The sequence below is a fragment of the Euprymna scolopes genome, chromosome 7 (genome assembly GCF_053919585.1).
Source record: "Euprymna scolopes isolate OS-2025 chromosome 7, ASM5391958v1, whole genome shotgun sequence".
Lineage (NCBI taxonomy): Eukaryota > Metazoa > Mollusca > Cephalopoda > Sepiida > Sepiolidae > Euprymna > Euprymna scolopes.
Window position 1 is genome coordinate 138,041,480 of NC_136488.1, and position 27,539 is coordinate 138,069,018.

A 27,539-nucleotide genomic window follows, 5' to 3' on the forward strand; every position below is an offset into this window, starting at 1 on the left:
TGTTTCAAGTATTTGTAGTAGCATACTTTGCAGAGCAAAAGTGAGCCGATAATGTCAGCCAATATTTCAATAAAATGAAATATGAAAAAAAGTTTTTAAGTAGTTATCTCCCTTGAATAATAGTAATTATTTTAAACTAGCGCGACCTGTGGAAATTCCACAGGGGATTCATTGATATGTAATATATTGATGTTGGCATTCTGTAGATATTCAGCGTAAATAGAGACGCTCTTATATTATTGTAGCTTTGTTGTTAAAACTGCAAAAGTATTTATCTAAGCTAGTAGTGATGCCTATCATAGCCCGGTTATAAAGTATACTTAAATATGATATTTTAATTCTTGTAGATTTCGTATATATTATTATAGAGTTAATGTTCTATTGATTTTTATATGTTATAAAGTTGCGATTTCAAAAATAAAAAAATATATCCAGATGACTTGGGTGCATCAGGTTAAACCAAAACTTGAATTCAAAAATAATTCTTGGTAAAAGTATTTATTACAAGAACTGGAAGTCCATAACAATTAAATGACAGTCACTCAGATGTAAGTGTGACACACAAAATAAATAAATAACACACACGCTATTCTATTAATATATAGATTAATGTTTTAAGTATTTTAAATAGTAAATTTTGCAAAGCAAGAGTCAGCCAGTATTTCAATAAAATGAAATATGGAAAAAAATTTGAAAAAAGCAGTTATCTCCCTTGAATCATGGTGATTAATTTAAATTAATGTTTCATGTATTTTGAATAGTAAATTTTGCAAATGACTTTGCAACACTGATTATTATTTAATAAAATTGTAATAACTGTAACCATTTTTGCTGTACATTTTTTTTTTTTTTTTTTTTCAGGAAAATGATTTCGCTGAAGAATACACAAATCAATTGTGTAAAGTGGATGATCCACATCCAAATGTTTTTGTTGTAAATGACAAAGAAACCCGACAGCAATCAACAATGAATCAATGGTCGCCCGTATTGAAAACAGATCCTTACCCGATACATGAACATTTGCTGCTGACTTTTGAAGAGGTACAGTCGTTTTTCTTTTATCACATTTCCAGGTACATACCTAATATAGATTTTCTTTCTTTTTTTGGGGAGGGGGGGAGGCAAGAACCAACTATTTTCTTTCCTGTAAACCTACATGTCTGCACACATAGTGATTGACCGATTATCCAATCAGAGCATTTTACGTGCAATGTAAAATGCTCTGATTGGATAATATTTTACGTGCAATGTAAAATGCTCTGATTGGATAATATTTTACGTGCAATGTAAAATGCTCTGATTGGATAATATTTTACGTGCAATGTAAAATGCTCTGATTGGATAATATTTTACATGCAATGTATTTCTTGATTGGATAATATTTTACGTGCAATGTATTTCTTGATTGGATAATATTTTACATGCAATGTATTTCTTGATTGGATAATATTTTACATGCAATGTATTTCTTGATTGGATAATATTTTACGTGCAATGTATTTCTTGATTGGATAATATTTTACATGCAATGTATTTCTTGATTGGATAATATTTTACGTGCAATGTATTTCTTGATTGGATAATATTTTACGTGCAATGTATTTCTTGATTGGATAATATTTTACGTGCAATGTATTTCTTGATTGGATAATATTTTACGTGCAATGTATTTCTGCTGAACTATTCACACCGTTTTTTTTTGTTGTTTTATTTTCCTCTGCCTTTTCTGTCCAAGTCGTATTGAAAATGTCAACCTGAGCTCAGATATGGCATGTGTGGAACAGTTGGATTTAAGACCCAACCTGAGCAGATACACATTTGTTTATCCCAACTTTGAGCAGCACAAGATTTCTTTTTAGGCATTAACATAAAATCTATTCTTGTTAGTGAATTATGTGCATATATATATATATATATATATATATATATATATATATATATATATATATCCATCGTTCCAGTAACATTTTCATCAATGAAAGGTTGGTCACACATGGTCGTTCTCACTTCAAATCAAATCGTCCCTGTTCGTTCTTACGCACAAGGAATTACTTGTGTTCTATTCTCACTAGCAATCAAGAAAGCAATAGAATAAACATTTCAATTAGTGTTGGAACGATTAATTGGAATCATGAATCGAAAAAATCAGAACTTTTTGTGGTATCCATATTGGAATGATTTTGCCGATTTTCCGATGCAAATAACGATTTTTTTAAATGTCTTTGTTTAATTTTGTTTAAAACAAAATTTTCCCACTATTGGTAGCAATTTTAAAATAATAAATATTTATTGATTTTAAACGAACAGTAAAAATAAAATCTATAGACTATCCACCACAAGTTTATTTTAATGTCTAAGGAAATATCTGCACATTTCTCCTGTGTTTTACAGTAATCGGGGAAAAATAACAACTCTATAGTTAAATATTTAGAGATTTATAAAGAATCTAAATCAGGAGTTTAGTATGGAATCGGTAATTGTATCAGAATCAGGAAATATATTGGAATCCTCATTACAAGTCTCTATACATAGATGCGCAGGTGTTGGCCTTTCATTCTTCTGATCGTCGTCTTTCTGTGTGTGGGCCATGATCCTTTCGTGGTTGTTGACTGTCTCATCTGTTTAGCTAGACAAACAAAACTGTTTGCCAGTAACTTTGCATCAAACTTAGCTCTATTGTAATCAAGGCCGCCATCGTGAGTCATGTTATTTGCAAACTGATGCACATTATAAAACGAAGGTTTAATCCAAGTTGGTGACACTTCTACAGGGCAGAATGATAAAATTTCTGCCCTAAAGAAAACAACACTACAGATTTATTTTAAAACTTTTATTGAAAAAATCAATTCAGGTAATTTGATTATGTAGTAGAGCTGACATCTATTTAATGTAGCCGCCTTTAGCCTCAATCACCGCTTCAATACGTATCCGGAACTGGGAGATTTTTTTTTTTTTTTTTTTTACCACAAGCACCAACAGGAGCTTAGCAAATACTCAGCAGATGACGGCAATCAGACTGGCTTTAATGTTGTGGGAGGTAATGTTGGTGATATTCTCGACATATGACCAAACAAAGTAATCCTGCGGGTTCAGGTTGAGAGAGGAGGATGGGGAGCAGTGAGAGAAGGGTACAAAGTCGTAGTATTTCTTTTAGGTTGCTTTGGATTTGTGGGCTGGCGCCAAGTCCTGCTGCCACACCCAGGGTTTGCTAGTAGCCACCTGATTGCACCAGGGGATCACTATGTCTAAATCAAAACGCGGATTCCATGAACAAAGCTTCTTTCTTAGAACTGCACGCCTGTGGAACTCTGTTCCGTCTGCCTGCTTCCCTCCGGACTACAGCTTGGATGTCTTCAAGTCCAATGTTAACAAATTCCTAATGAACCGCCCCCTTAAGTAAACACTTCATCAAATCTCCACACTAACATAATGTACTTGCAATAACCCTTATCCCTGAGTGGCTTCCGGGCCTTGATAAGTGGTGATCACTGTGTAAAAAAAAAAAAAAAAAAAAAAAAAACTACATCCTTCAGTACATCCAGCTACGCTTTAATGTTGATTTTCAGCCGACTTTGAAGATGTGAAGTGAGATGATGTGACCCTCACTTGAAATCACACCAAATACCATAACTGTGGATCGTCCGATGCGTTGAGCTGTGCTCTCAAATGTTGAACCATCCGGATTTGCATTTTGAGAGTGTTGGCAATGGTCCCGTTGACATAACTTGAATCGGTAGAGAGCATGAATTGTACAGCGGCGCATTTCCGATCTCGCTCATCGAACATTGTGTCACTTTCAGACATGATAAGAGGGTTCCTATTGCTCTTGGGATTTGTACACAACTGACCAACTAGTAGATTGGTCTACAACAAAGAAAGAAAACCGGTTTTTATCAAACGGAAATGGAATCATGTCGTCTTTCCTAGGGCGACAATTTTATCGTTCCACTCTGTATATAAAAGAAAGTCATACACATACCGAAAGCAACTTTAAGATATATTACTTCCATTATGTATTAATATTATTGCATATATATAAAATTAAATCTATTTTTTGAAGTTAGACAGTGATAGCATTTGATCTGACAGATATATTTGATTCTGCCAAGCCAACTTATTCTCTCCCCCATCTTACCATGTTTTTATAACAACAAATTGCGTGATTCATTTCAGTTTTTTTTTTTTTTTTTTTTTTTTTTTTTTTTTTTTTTATACTTATTCTGGTTATTCTTCAATGATTATCTAAATAGCTGCTGCTCTATTGTTTCATCTCCCAAATATCCTCACAGGATGAAAAATAATTTGAGTGACATCTGCATATCCGTTCGTGATGTTGCCTCACTCATTAAAAATCTTGGGGCCAGCAAAGAGACTAGTCCTGACAATATCCTAGTTATAGTACTCAAAAACCTACAACCGGAATTAGCACTGATTCTTACAAAACTGTTCAATCGAAGCCTAATGGAGAAATTCTTTCCAATACCTTAGAAAACCTTATTAGTTTGTCTAATATTTAAAAATACTACAGATCAATCTTCTGCATCTCAGTACAGACCAAGTAGTCTTCTGTGTGCCATGAGTAAGTTTGTTTGAATCTGTTTTAAAATGCAAAATTGTTTCTGTCCTGCAAGATCTACAGCTCATGTATTGACTGTAATCTCACAAAGGATCAGTGAATCTATTGACGGGGGTTTTCTTGTCTTGACATATTAAAGTCATTTGATAGGGCTTGGCATAGTTGAAGTGGGACGGGATCAATCATTGGAAACTGGTAGTTGGGCGTCAGTGAGCTCTGGGCACTGGAACAGGAAGCCAGATGTCAGTGGGCATTGGAAATTGAAGGCTGGAAGCTGCAGGAGTACAGTGAAGTTTGCATACAAGTAATTTGTGATAGTTAGCTCTCAAAAGGGCTGTTTTAACTACTATTGCTAAGACCATTCGGCTGTCGGGCTCAAGCGACTCAGGTGAGTCAAAAGTTGCATTTTGAGAAGCACCCTGTTAGAGGGATATTTAGTTCTCTCTCACTGCAAAAACTGACACCAAGGTTGAAAAAGTGCTTTGTGATACTATGAAGGTGACCCATGAGTCACCAAGTGCTGAGGTGGGGGGGGGGCAATAAATAGGAAGTGTCATACAAATGTACAATGAAATAGGAAGTAGCAAACAATAAATCTGTAGGTATTTTTAGATTAAGCCTTTTAGATTTGACAATGACAATAGAAGCCTACAGAACAGATAGCAAAAAAAACCAACGACACTTGACAAGGGTATCAACGAGATGCTTAGGGAGAGAAGAGCAGCTTCCGGGTAGCCAGGGTTAGGGGACTTCAGATAGCGACGCCAAAATAATGAGTTGACACCGAGCTGCCGTTTGTGACGGATGGGAGCTGATAGCAGGCAGTGTTGGATAATGGATGGATAGTTTTTAGAGCTGACAGCAAAACAGATTGAAATGAGTTGACGACTGACAGACAAACCTAGCCTTGACGAAACGCGGAGGAGACACACACACACACTCTCAGGTTCAGCTGTCAAATATGTTTGAAGTTTTGGCATTTTTTTTTGCTGTTTATTTTACTCTGTTCTTTTATTTTGTGGACCCACGTGTGGTCCCATTGATAGTCACCAGCGAGAAAATGACGATCCGGCAAATAGAAGAATAGTTGAACAAAAAAAACACAGCACATGACATTGGGGGGGGGGTCGATGGTCTGTCGGGGGCCACACATATGGTCACAGAGGTCTACTTCACAAGATTTTCAGCTGTGCAATATATGGAAATGCCTTCTCCACCATCTTTTCTCTCTGATAAGTTTATACAAATATTCATCGATGAGCAGAAGTCTGAAGCTCAAAGTATCAATGTCGGTATACCTGAGCCATTTCTTATCTTTATCAATGATCACCCAAATCACATTCTAAGTTCATTCGTCGACATATATGCAGATGAAACTACAGTTTATGGCAACGCCTCAAAGGTCAACAACAACCAAGATCTCTCTGAGTGTCTCTTCTCTGACCTGGTTAATTTTAACTCCTCCAATATTTTTCTTGAAAGTCTTTGAAGTCAACAGCATTCAACCACCATCCTCGATCTCTCGAAGTATTAAAACGAACTATTCGTGGGGAAATGCTGATATTTCTCTAGGAATGATCCATCAAGATACTGAAAACATTTGTGAACATCCAAAATCGTGTCTTAGCGATGATGGGGGACATTTGACCGATTTCATATTTAAGACTGTGGGCAATAAAATGATATCTTGCGTACATTGAAATTTAACCAACAAAAATTTACATAATTTGTTGGATAATAATGATCTGAAAGTAAAAATAATAACAAGAAAAAGATTAAAAAACACTTGGAAATGTTTCCGCGTTAAGTATTTGACACCGACATTATATACTCATACATGATGAATTAAAAATAATAGAGCTTTTACTTTTTCATGATACTCTTATCCTCACTTGGTCCCAATTAATATGAATGGCTTTCGTCTCAAAGAAGCTCCATGCTTTGACAAGCCTTCAATCTTGACCTGTAATGGAAAACTTACGTCAAATGTTTCCAATGTTGCTAGAAAAATGGTTGCATCTTCCTATCGCTCCAGAAGTTATTTCTCTCCCAACGCAATCCTCTACCTGTATAAGAGCCAGGTACATCCTAAAATGGAATACTGTTGTCATATCTGGGCAGGAGATGCTTGGGTACCCTATCCTGCCTCGACAGAGTTCAAAACTGACTTTGAAACTTAGTACATAATGCCCTTTTATTCTACCTTCAATCTTTTTCCCACAGAAGAGATATTGCGAGCCTGTCACCTCTATTGTTATTTTCATGGCAACTGAGCTCCAAGCTATGGTTCATTTTTGCCAAACTTTCACTAAAAACACTCGACTAGCTACAACCACTATATATGTTTTACCCACTCTATCTGTATCTAAATCTGAACACAAATTCCATGAACAAAGCTTTTTTCCTACAACTGCCTGCCTGTGAAATTCTGTTCCGTTGGCTTGCTTTCCAACTGACTATAACACGGTCATTTTCAAGTCCAATTTAAACAAGTGTTTGTTGATCCATTCCCTTAAATACTCAAATTCTACCTAATTTCCGCCACTACTGATCACTACGCTATTGTCTCGGTGACCACTTATTAACCCTTATCCTTGAGTGGCCTTCAGGGCTTGGTAAGTAGTGTTTAAAGAAAAAAACTTGTGCATCAAACACAATATAGAATTGCTGAGATTTCCAAAGTTTTACTTAAAGAGAAAGTTTGCTCATGGAAAGACAAACTACCTAGTTAAAATTAATTTCTACTTAGCTTATTTTTCTAAATTGGGAATTGAGAGATGCAGACAGAAGAGATGTCGGTAGCACTCAGCTCTGATCATTATATTTTTGAACCGCTTCCCGAAAGAGACTGACTACAAATATAACAGAGTGCTTATGAAAATATCAGCAGCAGCAGCAGCGAATGATGGATAGCAAGCAATTGTCTTAGCAGCAGGAGCAGCGTTTGAACGCGTATGCAAATTGGCAAGAGTGCTTGAACTTGCATCTGAAGGAAAAGAAAAAGAAATGCATACCACGTGGTCAAAAATAAAGAAAAAAAGTCGATGCCGAAGGAGATGGATGTGTAAAGTGAAGGCGAGAATGGGCTTGCTGTGGCCAGCGTGTGGTCGGAAGAAAGAGAAACACCACCAGGTTAGATGGACATGTGACAGCGAGAGACTTTTAAAGTGGTGTCGAGACGTGAGAATAACAGTAATAAATGCTTTATTTCTTTGTCCATTTGCAAAGGCCACATTACACAAACTGGGAAGTGCTCATCTGAGCTCCAATCTCTGGTTCCACCTCGCCAATCTTTCATGAAAAACACCCGTCTAGCTGAAACCACTGTCAGTAATTTTCCCCACTGTTTATCTGTACCTAAATCAAAATGTAGATTCCATGAACAAAGCTTCTTTCTTAGAAGTGCACTCCTGTGGAACTCTTTCGTTTGCCTGTTTCCCACCTGACTACAACTTGGATGTCCTCAAGTCTAACATAAACAAATTCCTGATAAACCGCCCCCTTAAGTAAGACACTTTATCACATCTCAATTACTAACGATTACTACGATATTGTCCCATTGATTACTGTACATGCAATAACCCTTATCCCCACGTGGCCTCCGGGCCTTGATAACTGGTGACTTCCATGTAAAAAAAAAAAAAAAAAAAAAAAAATTATGTGTTCTCTCAAACACGTAATGTTATCTCTCATCATATCGTTCGACACCTGCATTTCTAGCAGAGGGAGTTGACCTTTAGCCTCCACTTCAATCACTTCACCTGCCTGTGAGTACATTTCCATTTGCCGTCAGATTATCCTGACATGTACTAATATGATCCTTGCCAAAATTCACACTAGCTAACTTATAGCGTAGGATCCTAATATATATTAGTTAGACCAGATTACACATTGACAGGAGCATTCTCATGACAGTTTTCTGGACCTTACTATTCCATGCTGACTCATAACACATCGGAAGCGGGTGTTTTGTTGGTGACACCATTTTTAGAAGATTTTCGTACAGGGCCAGTGGGCTCCCTCTATCTGGTTTGGTTTTTCAGGAAAGCTCCTCTTTCCTAGATGTATTAGCTATACATCAGGCTAAGGAAATTAATCTACTGCTTCTATGTAAGAAATTCTCTTACTCGTTTTTGCCTATGACAGAATGAAAGAGACACAGAAAAGCAACAAGGCTCACCTTAAATCCAAGAATAATTTTATTTACAAAAGGGTAGAAAAGGAGTCCATATTGCAAAAGAGTGCACTCTTTAGCTTCTGCCAAATGGCGGGTAGTTCTTTCCTAGAAAGGCGAAGGTAGTTTTCTTCTTGTTGAAGATGCTGGTAGAATCGGCCGCTCGTAGAATTGGTTGAGGGTTCTCGAAATCCTTCCAGTTGTTGAATACGAACAACGCACATTGCGATCGATGTTCATAAAATAATATGCCCCCTTGCGGGCAATGATAATGAAGTAATTATTCCGTAGAACATTTTAGCCTCTGGCTAGTATCCGCATTTAAATGAGCGGAGAAATAAATGTTCATTAGGCACGGAGCGAGATTACGCGCGTCGGCTTTCTTCGACGTCAAGTTGAAATCTGTTTTTTGAAACATAAAATTCCCGCCACTTCTGCATCCTCCGCAGCAACTGAACCACGCAATACCATTGGTCGAAATAATCGCGTGATTCTAAATCACACGGTTATCGCCCTTGCTTCTGAAATTTCTAACATCTATGGTAATCTTTCAGAATATCAGAAAGAGGCTAAGAAATGCTACACCTTGCCCAGGGGTTACCTGGAACTGTGTAAGGCAGAGGTGTTGTGCTCCCTGATGAATTGTGCATGCTTGCATATCTAAATACATACAGCACCTAGTATTTCCAAATGGTCACCTATCTGATACTGGCCAGGATCATTGTTGCTTAACTTTGGTGATCTAATGAGAACCGGTGTGTTGTGATTATGCCATGTGTGTAAATGTGAATAAAAATCATTAAAAAATTGTAAAATGATTTAATCAATTAATAACAATCTCGAATATCTTTTACATATTTATGAAAAGTTGTTAAAATTTGATTTTGCTTCGGATAATATTTCTTTTTTTTTCTTTTTTTTTTTTTCAGGCATTTTTCTTATCATATGGTCTTGGTTGCTTGCTGGTAAAAGATAGTGTAGGTGTAAGTATTAAATAAAACATCTTTCAGTGGTACTCTTTTTTGCTGTTTAGGACCAACTGTAGATTTGGCACCTCAGTGATGCTAGCAAGTGGACAGATAATGTTAAAAAGTGCCCCCTTTTTGAATGTAAACTAACAAGTTTTTTTTTTTATTGACTTTGGTTTCAGAATAACATTTTTTTTTTTTGCTATTTTAATAAAAAAAAAATTGCCGCAACGAAAAAAAAATTGCTGCAACTTTTTTTTTAAATGTTTTCATCTAATAAAAATATCGTTGGTTCATTGGTTTTCTCTTAATAGTTGCATAAAAACTACATCAATTTTGTTTACAATTCCTCCACAACTATCATCGCATTTTCATTGTTAGAGTAAAAAAAAAAAATGTTGTCGCATCTTCAAAAGTTTCATCCTTCATATTTTTTAAGGTTAAAGACTATGTTTAAAAAATCTTACCATAACGTTTACTTTTTAATTAAAAAAAAAAAATCTTGTCGCATCTTTAAAAGTTTCATCCTTCGTATTTTTTTTAGGTTAAAGACTATTTTTAAAAAAATCTTACCAGACCGTTTAATTTTTAATTAAAAAAAATAATAATGTTGTCACGTCTTTAAAAGTTTCATCCTTTGTATTTTTTTAAGGTTAAAGACTATTTTTAAAAAATCTTACCATAGCATTTACTTCTTAATTAAAAAAAAAAAAATCTTGTCGCATCTTTAAAAGTTTCATCCTTCGTATTTTTTTTAGGTTAAAGACTATTTTTAAAAAATCTTGCCATAACATTTACTTCTTAATTAAAAGAAAAAGAAGTTGTCGCATTTTTAATGTTTTGTTTTTTAATTTTAATTTTTTGTTTAATTTTAATGTTTTGTTTTTTAACTTTTAATTTTTTAATGTTTTGATTTAAAAAAAAAAAATATCGCGTCCTAAACTATGAGATGAAAAAATGAACAAATCTTTTAGTAAACAAAAATTGTCCCCCTCTGCACAGTAACAAACTGTAAAACAGTGCCAAACCAAAGATATTAGCATTTCAATATTCAATTTGGCTACGAGTATAGATATATCCATATATATATATATATATATATATATATATATATATATATACATATAAATTATAGGAGTATAGATATATCCATATCTATACTTCTAATATTGATATTCATATTAAAAACCCTTTTTTCTATTTATTTAAAAAGAAAATAAAACTTTGTTATATATGGGTTGTAGAATTGCATTCACTAGCAAAAGATCTAGCTAATTTGCATATTCTTTTAAACATTCATTTTAATTAATTTCCTATTAGTTTTTTCGATTTTCTTATGGGATGATCATCTTTAGTTAACTATTACGTGTAATTATATTCAGGCAGATATTCTACATGATTTATACTTAATATTTGCATAAAAAGGTTATACTAAACACAAACCTCTTTCTATATATATTTATGTGTGCGTATATATATTTGTTTGAAAATTTTTTCCTACCAAACTCCTCTATCAGTTTTTGGTCAATAAACATGAAACTTAATAAATAGGGTATTCGAACCCATGTGAAACTTTATATTTGGGTTTTAGCTGGGGAAAATTTGTGAAGAAGTGTGAAAATTTTTTAAATGGAATTGGCCAGGTGAAGGTCGAACGACAGCATTACGAATATGCATGCGTAACGTAATAGCTATTGATTCATGTTTTAATTTTTAGCCTTGCAGCAAACATGTCTCCATAACTCGGGCATTAACGTCAAAGGAAAAAGTAAATTATAAGCTAAATGTTTTGGTTTTGATTCTCGGTGGTGTCACACAAGTATTTTTTTTTTAACTTTTTAAATTATTATTGGGTTCAGTATAAAATAATATAATAATAAATACAGAATCAGCATTAATTAAAATATCATATTTAAGCATATTTTACGACCGGGCAATGCCAGCTGGCCTGCTAGTATATATATATATATATATATATATATATATATATATATATATATAATTTTTTACTATTATAATTAAATACCTACAGACACTGGTGTTTCATCCTTTCGGGAATCTTCAGTGCAGGGTGTCACGATTAATACCAGTCGAACGATTCGAACCCCGCATCACGAGACATCACTGGCCCGGTTAGCGAAGACCTAATCCATTCGGCTACAATTAACCGCGTGAAATAACGTCGAATTTTAACCATTTTAATTTTTTAAATGTTCATTTACGTCAGTCAGAGAGTGATCTAATCGTTATACGATGATCTATGCATAAGAGCTAAGTTGACCGACTTTTAATTCAACTGAAAGTGCTCAACGATAAAAAACGAATTTCTTAAAGGGGCTGTCATAATTATTTTTTACTATTATAATTAAATACCTACAGACACTAGTGTTTCATCCTTTCGGGAATCTTCAGTGCAGGGTGTCACGATTAATACCAGTCGAACGATTCGATATATATATATATTTCTCCAAAACCTCTGGCCTTGATGGTGTGGAGGGGAGACTAAAACTTGCTCCTATGGTTTCAAATGATCTGAAATAACAGCAAGGGAAGACTTGATTCCAAATATTTCTCATATGTTATATTTCCCCATTCTTTTGGAAATAGGGTACGATTATGAATATCTCCAATATCAAATAATCCTAATACACTTTGAAATTTACTTTGTCTGAAAACCAAAGAAGGGAGATATAACATATGAGAAATATTTTGAATCAAGTCTCCCCTTGCTGTTATTTCAGATCATTTGAAACGATAACAGCAAGTTTTAGTCTCCCCCTCCTTCAAGGCCAAAGGTTTTGAGGAAGTTGTTAGCTAAAAATTCAAAACTACAAGAAAACGCACACACAGACACACAAAGTTAGATTATTCTTGATCAGCATTGTCCTGGATGAATAATATCTAAAAATTTTTAAAAGATTATTTATTCTTTGAAAGTTATTTGACGTTTTGGGAGAGAGGGGGGGGTCAGGGATTTTCAATCGTATGCAGTAATTTGGGATTGAAAATGCTGATTTATTCTTCAAGAAACAGACTCTACAAATCCCATATCAGACCATGTTTAGGGTATTGTTGTCGTATTTGGGCTGGTGAATTTGTGTCCCATTTGAAGGTTCTTGATAAAGTGCAGAAACGTATCTGTAATTTGATTGGCCGTCGTATCCTTTTTCTTCACTGCAGCCTCTTTTTCAAAGGCATAATATTCCTAGTAAAACTGCTAGTTTAAATCTTTTCTACAAATACTATTATGGCAAGTGTTCTTCAGAATTGTCTGATTTATTATTGTTCAAGCTCGTTTGACTCATTGGTCTAGTGGTCTCCATTAATTTGTTGTTTTAATACCTCATTGTGACAGTTTCTTATTCCAGTAGCTTTTTTCCGAGAACTACGTGCTTTTGGAACTCTCTTCCTGCTCACTGTTTTCCTTCTATGTACAGCCTTGATTTTTTTTTCAAGACTAAGGTCAATAGGCATCTCCTGTCTTTGCAATAATCATCTTTCATTCTTGTTAGCTCCTTACATCAAGTGGCTTTACGCCTTGTCCCAAGCAATTTCCATTTAAAAAAAAAGACATCAACATCATTTTTCTTCAAAGGGGTGGAGGGAGGTGGGCAAGAAACTCGGAAAGGGTCGTTTTAATAGTGCTCCGGAGGTGTTTTTAGTTTTATTTGGATGGTAGCGCTCTAGAGACAGCCTGAAAAAAATCAAATAAAACTTAGGCAATGTGGGTGGAAGAGAAAGATGAAGAGAGAAAAGATTGAAAGATAGATAGAAAGATAAAATGTTTCATCGAAATATGTTACATTTTGTTACTATTTTGGTTTTAGTGCAAGTCTATATTATATTTCTCTTAGTCTGTCTGTTTGTCTGTCGATCCAGTTTTTCTCAAATGCTACTGGTTCGATTTGGCTGAAATTTTTTATGGACCTTTGTTGCAGCGAACTAAGTATTATGGTATCTATTCGAAGCATAGTTAGGAATTAACAGGGATTAGTATTTAATGCAATCACCACAATACCACATTTACTCTGAAAGTCTGACATAAAATACTCATTCGAAAGCCAACAGGCTATAACTTTTGCCCATTTTTAATGGTATTGTAGGATTTCCATTCGCATCGTGCCTAATATACATTTTTTTTTTCAACTATAAAACCACCCAATATAGCAGCAAATTCTTTTTTCTTTTTTTTTTTTTTCTTTTTTTTTTTTTCTTTTTTAAACAAAAAAAATGTTTAAAAAAAAAAAAGTTTTCTGATTTCAGAATTTGTACATTTCAGAACCCAATGAGCCTCTTGGAAATGTGGAAAACGTTTTCTGAAAGACGAAAGACATTTGTGCCCATGTACGTTGCCTATCATTATTACAGAAGTTGTGGATGGGTACCAAAGCCCGGATTAAAGTTTGGAGCTGACTTAAGTATGCAATATTTTTATTTCTTTGAACTAGCTAGATGCGTATAAATTACATAGTATTATTTTTTTTATTGGAATTATTAGACTACTTCATCTTCACAAATCAATAGTTCTCGAAAAACTCTCCATGAAAGTTCTCCCTAGATCTTAACCAATCGATATTTGTTACTAATAGTCATATACAGGATGACTTCCTTCTCTTCTCAAATGCGGTCTATGGAATTATTAATAAAATTCGCAATCGTTTCTGCAAACCAACCATATTTGGTACAAATAAACTTTGGCCAATGTCAGATTTCAAGCATTAATGTCCAACAGTATTTTCTATCAGTGTTCAATCATCATCATATCATATGAATTCAAAGATTCTACTGTTAGCATTGGTTTCTACGATATTTTTCTAGTCAGAATTTTTTCTAGAAAAACATCAGGTACTTACGGGAGGGATCACGAGAAGGTTGTCAGTGTTTGTTTTACTATACACATAGATTCGAAAAAGTTGTCAAAAAAACAAATATATAACAAATAAATGTTATCAAAGGCAAGATAAGTTACTTTCTGCCAAACTGGATAATTTTTTAGTGTTTTTATTCAATGTAAAATGTTTATTTGGCTCGAAAAACACACAGCGTTTACCAATGTATTTGAAAAATACAAATGGCGGCGGACTCTGTGTTGAACACGTTAAGTTTGAGAAAATGAGTTAAAACTAAAAACTATACAAAATACTATTAAAAACCCAACGAATATATGTCAGCTTATGTCACAGTGACATATATTAAGTGAGTCCCTAACAGTATTTTGTATAATTTATAGCCGCCATTTGTATTTTTCAAATACATCGGAAAACACTGTGTTTTTCGAACCGATTAAACATCTTACATTAAATTAAAACACTAAAAAATTATCCAGTTAGGTAGAAAAGTAACTTATCTTGCCTTTGATAACATTTATTTATCATTTTTTTGACAACTTTTTCGAATCTATGTGTACAGTAAAACAAACCCGGTTGCCTATATCCTAAATGGAATTACATATCTGAATATTTTAGATGAGAATTGGTTATTTGCATTATTTGGATTCTTTGGACTACTGTTCTCATCTTGAGTGTAAATTTCACAATATTACAGTCGATGTAAACTCCGTATCTTGTCGAACTCTGGAATCTGTTTGAGATTTCAAACGAAACCCTTTATTTACTTCACGGAGGTAGCATACTCTCATTCTGGCAGCCATGGCTGGATAGACGTCCTAATTGTATTTTTCAATCACTCACTCTGAGAATTGAACCTTCAGAACAATATCACCTTTACAATTGATTTTTCAAGCACTCTAACCACTGTGCTACAGGGCCTTGTACGATGATATTTGTGGACACTTTGGTGATTGTCTCATCAGTAAGCGGAATGAGTTTCGTACTTTAACCTCCCCATTTAACCTGATTTTTATCTATAAGGTCAACTAAAATATAATGTCAATCATTATACGGCATAATTGTATTGACACACCAGTTTTCGTCAGATCACCAAAGTTAAGCAACGATGAGCCTAGCTAGTACCAGGTGGGTGACCATTTGGGAATAGCAGGTGTCGTATGTGCTCCCCATTTATCTTTGCATTGTTTCTAGTCATCTTGAATTTCTACATGCCACTGGAATAAATTCTGAGTTAAATTATGTATTATTACAACAAAATGTATTGTTTGACAAAGGAGTACAGATAATTATTAAAGTTTTTTCCTTAATCCATGGATTTTCAATGAATGGCTTATCTCATCAGACGTAAAGTTGTTAGCAAAATGGATGTAGGTAATTATAAGTTTTGCTTATTAGGACTGTTATAAGGAAAAACTACACCCCCCCCCCTTCTTCATTTCATGTCATGATAAATGTATGTATTAGTGAAGCAGACCCCCCCCATCCCCAACCTCCCTTGATCCACCCACGCAAAGGAAGTCACAGAGACAAGATCCCCCGCCCTATCCCCATCGCCTTTTGAAAAGGCAATGAACATAACGGATGTAAACCAGACAGAAACCCCAACCCACCCATCTCAGAAGGGAACACGTGGAAATAAAAAACTTGAGAGGGAAATTCAGTTGGGCTGCAAACAGCCAGGAGAACACTGGTTAAAAATCAGTGCCCCGAAGAAAATAGGGTTAACACCAGCGTAGAAAGACGCATAGATGAAATATAGTCCATTCAACTCGGATCAGCGGATCGCCATCGGACCGAAAAGGGAAACGAACTCAAAGCTTGGATATACCTTGGCCGAATGTTATTGTTGGAGATGAATATCCCTCCAATGGAGAATCCTATGCTAAAAATCACGCGTCAGGAATAATGTTAAAAGAAAAAGGGGAAAAAAAAAAAGAGAACGGTGACGAAGAAGAGAAAAAACATTTGTGTTAACGACGCTCGTCAGGACCGGACAATTATCAAGAAGCTAAGTATTTATCAATTTTCATTCACTCCAATCCGCCCAACCCGCTCCATTTTTTTGATTCAAAAAAAAAAAGAAAAGGAGGGGGAAAGAGGCAATACATCCCCATGAACAAACTTTATTATCACCCCCCCCCCCTCATCTCAACCCGTAATGTTGTCTGCACCCCCATTTGCATTATTATTGTTTTATTTTTTTTTTGCATTCACCTGTATTACACTCATGTAAATAAATTAATGTATTTTTAGTATGTTCATACTCGATTGTGTCATCGTCGTTCTTATTGCCTTATTCTAATTATTAACCGTGAATGTCATTAAGGTGTTTCATGATGATAATGCTGGTTCGAACCTTGGCAAGTGCCATTTGGTTGTGATATCGTTACAACCGGCAAACTGCATATTTTTTTTTTTATCTTACAACTTGCGTTTGGAAGGAGAATTTCACTTTGAAATTCCTAATCCCGGGCTATCGACACACAGGATTTCCATCCGGGATCCCAATACACGTCAAACCCCTGGGCTAGACACGAAACCGTTACAGCACATAAATTGAAAATTAAAATAGAGCTGATAGTGTAATAAGGATACCCAAAGTTGAAATAATGAAACTACAGGAACATTTATTAAATCTAATGAACAATGGTATATTCCAGAATGAATTAGATTTTTATAATAGGATATTCCAGGCTGGAAGGTAATTCCTTATTTCAACTTTTGGTATCCTTTTTTATTTTATCTCCTCAATTTTAATTTTTAATTTATGTGCTAATAAGCAAAATTTATAATTACCCACATCTATTTTGCTAACAACATTTCTCCTTTGTCAAACAATAAATTTTGTTGTAATTCTCCATAATTTAACTGAAAATTTCCATTTATATTATTGCTCTATCTTGCATATTGAGCTTTCTTTATCGATGCTAATTTTTATTTGGACTTGTTTAAATATTATACAACCTGCAATCTTACAGCATTTCAGTATATATGTATATATATATATATATATATATATATATATTGTTTTTTTTTTAAATATAATTATCCACTGATACGTTTCGCCGTATATGACTCATTAGAGTGACTGAATCTTCAGCCACTCTGATGAGTCGTAGACGACGAAACACATGTCAGTGGATAATTATATTAAAAAAAAAAACAATATATATACCGCTCCATGTGGGAGGTACCAGATTGGTTAAAGGGAAAATTATTCCCAACTCGCATTTAGGTAAAAATGCAATACTTTTGTTGATATTATTAATTAACTATGTTCCATCAAATTTTTTTTTAATTTATATTTTAAGCATTTAATTTCTTTAGATATATTACATGAAAATTAAATAACTTCTTTAAAATTAGGTAATTAAATACCTTATTTTTAATGCGTATGTAAAAATATTAAAAATTTGTTGCTAAATCCCAATACCCATTATTCCCAACATTGAATTCTTTGAGTAAAAACATGTTGTTTTTTTTAACTATATATCCTCTTCCACTGGTTGATTGCTGGCCAAAAGGCAGGTAGCTTTTTGCTAGTTCCCTATCTCCATATATAATAATTGGATTGCAGAAGTTCCTCTATGGACCAAAGTACACTAGGTTTGCAACAGCAGATGCCACATACAAATTTATTATGTCTAGAATATTAGCCACTTTCTTATATAACTTTAGAATGACATTTTAGACACATTTAGACAAGTCGTTATAATAAAATCCTACATTTTGTCCTAGGAGCAGCACCATTACAATCCCACCATCTTTACAGGAAGTGGTTCCTATTTTTCCTCCTAAATATTAAGTCCTCCTACCACTCCCAGCCAACACTGGGAGGAAATATACATATTCTACAGATATTGTGCTTGCACCCTTTGTAACAGGATCATAAACTCATCTTTCTATTTCCCAATTAAAAAATAATAGATTTTCACTTCTCAAATTCCACCCATTCTCATTGGCTGAGAGCTGACAATTTGATTATTTTGGAATATACATCTTAATACATAAACAAACGCTCCAGAACTTTTCAAATATGGCAGCGCTCTCTACAAGAGGCAATCATTTTAAAAGAAATAAACCAAATACAAACATACAACTGCTCATAAATAGAAAATTAAATACTGATAACCTCACACTACCTATGCATACATTAACAACACACCGCTATCCTCCCTCCTCAAAAAAAATAAACCCTGAAAAAACAATATGTACGGGTACTATTGTTTATTTTTCAATATCGCAGCTGCTTAGCGAACCTTAAATGATGCTGTTTTGGTTTTCTTTTACTTTGTTTTATAATGGGTCGTTTTTTAATATCCATTCTTTACTTTTTTTTTTTCATTTACTTTTAATGTAAGCACTTTAAATTATTCACATATTTTCCTACAATTAGCTAAATTTCATTCATATTACTTTCCTTGTCCGTATTTTGTTTTTATAATTCAATAACCGCTTAGAATTAGGTTGACGCCCCCAATATTTTATGCAGGTAGGTTTTAAATTAAATTAATTTGCCTATGAGATCACTTGTTATATGTTTGATTTTAGACCAATTATACTTTCTGTGCAGCATTTTGTTTACTTTTATTTTCGGGACTCATTATCAACACTGCACATACATTACCTGTGTTTACGTTTTTTTTTATAGGTAAATTTTTATCTTAGCTCCACCTCCACACTTTTCTTTAAAATGACGACTTTAAAGGTTTTTAACTATGCTGATTAAGAAAATCTTATTTATATTTGGCAGATACTAGTAGTTTTCACAATATAAAGGCCTGTATTATGAACTTTAAATCAGTGACTGCCAGATTTGTACGCACGCACAAGGAACAAATCGTATTCTATCCAACCGACACTGCCATCCCCCAATTTTTTTGTTGGTTTATAGTATTTGTGAGTGGGTATCCTGGCAATGATTATCAAGGTTAAATTTGGGACAAATATTTTGACAGCGCCACCTCAAAAAATGGCGTGTCTATTCTGATAGCCGTTTTTAACATGAGGAGGTTGGGGTTATCTATTTTGAAAACCATTCTTAACATGAGGAGGTTGGAAGTTAGGCAACAAAAACAACTGTACTTTAATTTGGGGGAGGGGGGCTTGCTTCCACCAGGCAACTTCGGTTAACAAGTCCTGTTAGTATAATTTAAGTTTCCTGCACATATCACATTTGATACCCATTGAATTCTTTGAGTAAAAACATGTTTGTTTTTTTTTAACTATATATCCTCTTCCACAGGTTGGTTGCTGGCCAAAAGGCAGGTAGCTTTTTGCTAGTTCCCTATCTCCATATATAATAATTGGATTGCAGAAATTCCTCCACCGGGCAACTTCGGTTAACAAGTCCTGCTAGTATGATTTAAGTTTCCCGCACATATCACATTTGACATGTGACCCTGCTTGACAGCTCTTTCCAATTTTCATTTCTTATTTTCCGCCATAAGTTTGGCACAAGACCAGTTTGCATTGTCAATATATTGCAAATATATAAAAATGAATTTGATTTGAATTTTATATTTTATTTTTCTTGTTACATTCAAATTTAAATTTTTTTTCCCCCTTAATTTCAGTTCTTTACAAAGAAGGCAATTCCTTTTATCATGCAACATATTCTGTCAAAGTTGAAATGGTGGAAAGTTCCTTTCTGAATAGGGATCCTGATTATTTAACGGCTAAAAAACATGATTGGGTTTCTGTTTCTGGTCTTGACAGGATGAATGAACATGTTGCTAAAGTAAGTATTTAAATATTATTTTCACCTAAATATTAATTTACTTGTCCGACGTCGAAAAAAAACGTCATCATTGCAAACATTAATGAATGAGAAACAAATTACCTCCCTTTATAATCGCTCTTTATCAGTTACAAATCATTAAAACTATTTCTTATCACAAAATTATCAGAACAAAAAAAAAAAAAACATGGCTGTCTGTTTACGGTTTCAAATTGGTTATTTTATTTTATAATTTAAAAAAGAAGGCATGTTGAGAGGAGTTTTTTTTATTATAATTTCGTTTTAAAATTTAAAAAAAAAGGTACAAGTGAATTGGTATCTGTTCCTTTCTAATTTATATTAAAAATTATTCAGAAAAAAACAATGTGTTGTGTGTTGAATTTACATTGAAAAAAAAATCTAAATTTTTTAAATCAATTCTTTTTAGATTTAAAATGTTAAAAAAGAATTTGATGAAAAAAATTTTAAATTTGTCATTTTTTAAATTTTATTTTTTATTCATTTTAATTTTTAATGTATTTAAAAAAAATTTCAACTGCCGTGGAATTTCTACGGGTTCTGCTAGTTATTATTATTATTTACTCAAATTTTTCACACAAATCATTATCAATGATTAGTAATAACAAATGGTATTCCCTGGAGTCTGAGTGATAACATGTCTTCCTAGATTTACAATATTTTCTGCCTCTTTCAATAACTGTTGCAAATTATGTTGCATTATTGTAACCTCTGTTTACCATATATTTTTTGCTGGCAATAAACCTCCCTAAGGTTTCACTCTTGTCTGCAGTCTCCCAGTGGAGCTTTGGTTTTTATTCTCTCCTCAATCTTTCAGCTTTCCCCTCACTCTTTCAGCCCATCATAACTTACATCATGTTTGTGTATGTGGAGAAAGGTCGAGATTATTATTTCTTTTATTATAATTTCCATAACATATAAACTGACCTCTTCTTTGCCATATATATATATATATATATATATATATAAAGAATTCCTGGGCACAAATGTTCAATCGTTTTAATGGTACTACTTCAACATTTTTTTTAAAAATTGAAGGCTTTACTTTTTAAATAACCCTCGTATGTATATATATATATATATATATATATATATATATATATATATATATATATATATATATATATATGAGTGTCTATTTACAGCTGAACATTTTGTTAACCGCATTTCATTTCCTCTGATGATATAAGCCATTATTGAAAATCTATGGATTAAGGAAATTAACATAACTTCCTTTTGTCAAACAATAAATTCTTAACTCGAATATGTGTTTATATTTTGATTTTTAGAATTTAACTTTAACCACTAAACTTATATATAAACTTATATATAAGAAACGTAAATAAAAACCATAAATTAAAATTTACATGTAAAATTTATTTTTCGACAGAATACCTCCAACAAAGATAATATATCCTTATTCCGTGGAGTTTCAAAGAATGCAAAATTCGTCTGTTCAGAGGAAAGAAATATGTTAGCACATAGCAAAGCTAAAAATTTGCTGGTTTTAGCATTGTATAAAACTGCATAAAATAATGATAGCCATAAAATTAAAAACAATTTGCTGGTTTTAGCATTGTATAAAACTGCATAAAATAATGATGGCCATAAAATTCAAAAAAATTTGCTGGTTTTAGCATTGTATAAAACTGCATAAAATAATGATGGCCATAAAATTCAAAAAAATTTGCTGGTTTTAGCATTGTATAAAACTGCATAAAATAATGATGGCCATAAAATTCAAAAAAATTTGCTGGTTTTAGCATTGTATAAAACTGCATAAAATAATGATGGCCATAAAATTCAAAAAAATTTGCTGGTTTTAGCATTGTATAAAACTGCATAAAATAATGATGGCCATAAAATTCAAAAAAATTTGCTGGTTTTAGCATTCTATAAAACTGCATAAAATAATGATGGCCATAAAATTCAAAAAAATTTGTATATATATATATATATATGTGTGTGTGTGTGTGCATATATTGTTTTTAAAATATAATTATCCACTGACACGTGTTTCGTTATCTACGACTCATCAGAGTGCCTGAATCTAGCGAGATTCGAAATCAGACCCCACGGTAATGAGCCTGACCTCTTTATCTGCTGATCCATCACACCGACTGTTTGGATATATCGCGATTTATTTAGATGTTATTTGTTTCTGTGTTTGCGATACGTTTTTGAATTAATTCAATTATTGTTATGTATGTTATCCTAACCAACCTCACTTCAAAAACACACACCAATTTATGTCAACATCAAATATCCAAAAAAGAGAATCAATTTCACTTTTTTGTGATATACTTCCTCCCTTGACTTCACTTTCTGTACACATTAGTTTAACTACTAACAGAAAATTCCTTTTTCTCACTTGATCTAGTCTTACATGGAAAAATTCCCTTTTTAACATTATTTTTGCTAACACACATCCTATAAAACTATATTTATAGAAAGATCAGGCACAACTTTTCCCTATTTTGTAATACGGGTTTTTATGATAATATCATGGGACACGTGTTCATACTGAATATTCATAAATATCAAAGAAAATCTTTTACTTTATTTATTACTAGTAGTTCAGCCTGGCTTTGCTCGGGCCCTAGTTACTGTTCATAACTTTATGTATATATATATATATATATATATATATATATATATATATATATATATTAAAACGTTTGACTCATCTAAAATATCGAGTGTTTAGATCTAAAATTGGCGGAGGAGTTTGGTAGAGTCTGCAAAAGTCAACTCTTTTAACTTTGACATCTTGACAGCCAAATTTTCGCCCAAAAACTGATTGCCATATGTCTGAATACCCGTTATATAAAATTTCAAATGTTTAGACCCAAAATTAGCTGAATAGTTTGCTAGAGATCGCAAAGGTCAAATTTTTTTAACGTTGACCTCAATTTTGACCCCTTAACATTTATTGTTTTGGGCTCAAATCAAATTAAAAAGTTTGATCAATGTCCAAGTATCCTGCATCTAAAATTTCAAATGTTTAAAACCAAAATTGGCGGAGGATTTTGGTAGAGTTTTCAACTGTCAAATCATTGAACTTTGACCCCTTAACAGCCAAATTTCTGTCCGAAAACTGATTAAAAAGATTTTCCCGGATCTCAATACCCCTTATGTTAAATTTTGAGTCTGTAGACTGAAAATTGACAGAGTAGTTTGGTCGAGAAATGTACACAGACAGACAATTTCACTTTTATACATATATAGATTATTATATACCAGTAGGCCACCCCGCTGTTGCCTGGTCATTAGATATGCTTAAATATGGTATTTTAATGCATGTAGATTACATATTTATTATTATAGAGATAATTCATTCACCTGTCATCCCTGTTTTAAAAGCTGGAATCACCTGAGCATCAAAGACAAGGTTCAAGCAAGCAAGCAAGCAACAACGCCTGGATGGTCCACGGAATTTTATAATTATTAAGATAGCAATAACTTGAAAATTATAAATAATTAAAAAATAAGGAGCAGTAGTACCTATGTCCTCGTTCATTTTCAGACAATGCTGGATGTGTCTGCTAGTATGATTATAAATCCACTTCTTCAGAATAACGAAAAATGAAAATATTGGATTTCAATTGAAATCAATGATATCTATTTGTCAAGTCGAAATTAGTAACATATCTAAAAATTCTAAATAATGATTAAGTAGAAAATTAATTATTAATTTTTGAAGAAAAATTGCTATTAACACACAGAATAGTTAGGTGATAGCAGGGGAGGTAACTGCTGTCTGTCTTTTTACAATTTCAAAATAATAATGGCGGAGATCAATGGATCAGGGGAGTACATGTTTTATTTAATAATGCAGTAATACGTGACTAATTTTGACACGACAATTAAGTAGATAACATTACTTTTTATTGAAATTGTCATAAAAATCAATGGTACGTCTGCAGAGAACGTACCATGCTGGAATAATAACATTATTCTTTTATTATAACTATAATTAATATAATAATATAATATAATTAGGTACTTGTACAGTATAGTACTCATATGAAAAACTTATGTAAAATCAAGTATTTCATCTTTATATTAGAAATAAGGTACTTGTGCAGTATAGTACACATACGAAAAAAAAAAAAAAGAAAATCCTACCTGTGACATGCATAAAAATTATTAAAACTGAAAATCACATAATATATTCGAGTCATATGACTTTTAAATGAGAAATAAAGTGCTGCTTCACTATTCTTAACATGGGGAGGGGAGGTTGTTTTGTAACTATTCTGTACTTTCACTCAACAATAAGCGAAATTTGAAGGTAATTCGAAAATATTAAAAAATAGCACGATACTTACTCTGCATGAGTAAAAAATAAATAAATAAAAAGTAGATAACGTTTTTTTACAGAAATTCAATTTTGCGACTTTCGATTTTTGTTCTTATTTTGAAGATGCACCTAAGTGAGTTCTTTAAATATGCAAGTATTGCTTTACTATCATTATTTTTCTTTTTTTTTTTCTTTTTATTTCTCTTTTGCAGCAGTTATTGTTTTGTTATGTGATAAAACCTGACCTTCAGCCAGAAGATTTTCACTCGCCAAACTGTATCTCTTCATTTACTATTCAAGTAAGTTACATCCTGTTTTTCGTTCCTAATAAAATCAGTTCCAGTGATGAAGCTCCAATTTGGGAGCTTCAGCTGATAGTGGCCACTTAGCAACCACTACTCTCAGGTCCACTTTAGTTATATAGGGCTTATTAAGGCCACATCTATAGGCGAAATCTATTATATAAATCTCACTATGTGTGTGTGTGTGTGTCTGTCTCAGTTTTTCAAATTGTATCTCCTCCCAGATGGATCGTCACTGGACGGCGTGCAGTAGCTCACAAGATTGCATTTTTGATGCAGAATTTTATTAGAGGTATTTACCTGGTTAAAATAATTAAGGAGGTCAAAAAGGGGTTCAAACTTTGAAAAAATGACAACTTGGCGAGGCTACACAATGGCGTCGTTCTGCACATGCATACATTGACCTCTATTTATTTAGTTATTTCGCAAGCATTTTAAACCGGTTGTCCCGTTCGTGCAGTGGATAGTGTGACTAATTACTAACACCAGTGTTGCGGTTTCAATCTCCACCATTTCCTTATTTTTTTTTTTTTTTTTTGCATTCCAATATTCTTACCTTTTAAATGTTATGTAATAATTTTTCATTCATTAACCCGTATCCTTCAGGCCTTGATAATTGGTGACTCCCTTGTAAAAAATAAATTTAAAAAATCCAGAAAAAAAAAAACTCAATGTCTGTAATGAGTCTGAAAATGCACCGAAGACATAATCCAAAAAAGTCATCCAAATCCGGGTTCTTAAATAAGGAAATCCTCAAGGAAAAAATGTGTATTAACACTTTGTGCATAACATATCAAAAAGATTTTAAAAGGATTTCAAAAAGTTCAAACATGATGCAGATATTAGACTGTCGAGTTCAATAGACGGGAACAGTAAAAACTAAGTGAAAAAATTTTTTTTAAATATTAACAAAGCTGTTCAGATTTTAAATCATATAAAAAAAACCTTGCAGTAAGAGTTAATAATATAGGGTAAAATTCAAGAAATAATTAAGGTCTCGTGTAAATCAGAAAAAATGTGAAGTCTCGGATAATAGAGGCAAAATGAAATCTATATAATTAAATATTATAGACATAAATATTATCTTTATATATATATATATATATATATATATATTAAGACCTATCAAGATGATAGAAAACTCAATATACTAGGTAAAGCAATTAAAAAAAAACAAGAAAAATTAATGAGAACTAGCGAGGCCTGTGGAAATTCCACAGGGAACTCATTCATATGCAACTGTAGATGTTCAGCGTAAATGGAGATGCTCTGAAATCATTGTAGCTCTTTTGTTAAAACTGTAGAAGCATTTATCTAAGCTAGCAGGGATGCTCCGTGTAACCTGGTCATAAAGCATGCTTAAATATGATATTTTAATTCTTGCAGATTTCATGTACATTATTATAGAGTTAATGTTCTTTTGATTTTTTTTAAGTTATAAAGTTGCGATTCCAAAAATAAAAACAAATATGTCCATATGACTTGGGTGCATCAGCTTGAATTGATACAAAACTTATGAAATATATATATATATATATATATATATATATATAGTCTTTGAAGTTTTTAACCTTTAAATCTATACAAAAATATATATATATATATATATATATATATATATATATATATATATATATATATATATATATATATATATACCTTGAGTTCTTTCAGTGATAATCAAAACCAAAACTTATGAAGAATTCTTGGTAAAATTAGTTATTACAAGAAATGGAAGTCCATGACAATTAAACGACATTCACTTGGATGTTAGCGTGACATACAAAATAAATAACACGCACGCTCTCTTATTAATATATAGAATATATTTTGAAATATTTCTTAGTCAAACAAAAAATTCAAAGAAAGAATTCTAATAATAATTTTTTTTATTTTTGCTTTAATTTTTCAGGAGATGATGATATCTCGATGGGTGCCTTCTCAAGATAGAGAAAAAAAAAGTGATCACTTTCCTGAGGAATTTCCATGAAAAAACAAACAACAAAAGTAAATTTTTAAAATAAATTTGCCATTTAAATATATATATTGTTAATAAAAATTTAAACATGAACATTTTTATCTAGTTGAAGTTTTTATATAAAATTTTTTCTAATATTTTTAGCTATCGGGTATAGAGTTCACTACTTTAATTATGTTTAATTATTGTTTGATGCATGAAAGACATATATATATATATATATATATATATATATATTGTAACCCCTACAGGGCAGCTCAGATGCACAGGCTTGGGGTTGAGATGCAGCTGTAGCCGATACCTGTAGCGTCACCCGTGTTTTCGACTAGTGATCAAATTTGTCTCCATTGCCGTCATACGCTCTCTGTTTCCACATTTGAATCAGCTTCCAAACTGTCATCTGGGAGATCTGAGGAATATATTCCATTCAACAACTGCGTTTTCAACCAAGGAAAAAAAGAAGTCAAAACTTAATTGGTTGTTCATAACATAGAATAATTATTGCTTTCAACTTTACAAATAATAGTTATGCACTGGCTTGGTCATGCAAACAAGCGGCTGGCAGTTTTTTCTTTCTTTTACCAAGTACTTTGTTTTTTCTACTCTCAGTATGCAGGGTGGTCATAGGCG

The 27,539-nt window shown here is 32.8% G+C and overlaps 1 protein-coding gene across 2 annotated transcripts in view; it reads left to right on the top strand.

Annotated features, from left to right (window-relative positions):
* The window catches only part of LOC145279990 (tRNA-splicing endonuclease subunit Sen2-like), a 133,884-nt gene extending 106,877 nt beyond the window's left edge, over positions 1-27,007 (top strand). For both annotated transcript variants that reach the window (XM_080131592.1, XM_080131593.1), the window contains exons 5-10: positions 862-1,041; positions 9,680-9,733; positions 13,998-14,136; positions 20,145-20,308; positions 24,842-24,928; positions 26,844-27,007. In XM_080131592.1, coding sequence (XP_079987718.1) covers positions 862-1,041; positions 9,680-9,733; positions 13,998-14,136; positions 20,145-20,308; positions 24,842-24,928; positions 26,844-26,921 — 702 coding nt within the window. In that variant the 3' untranslated portion in view covers positions 26,922-27,007. The remainder of the gene's footprint in view (positions 1-861; positions 1,042-9,679; positions 9,734-13,997; positions 14,137-20,144; positions 20,309-24,841; positions 24,929-26,843) is intronic.
* The last annotated feature ends 532 nt before the right edge of the window (positions 27,008-27,539 follow it).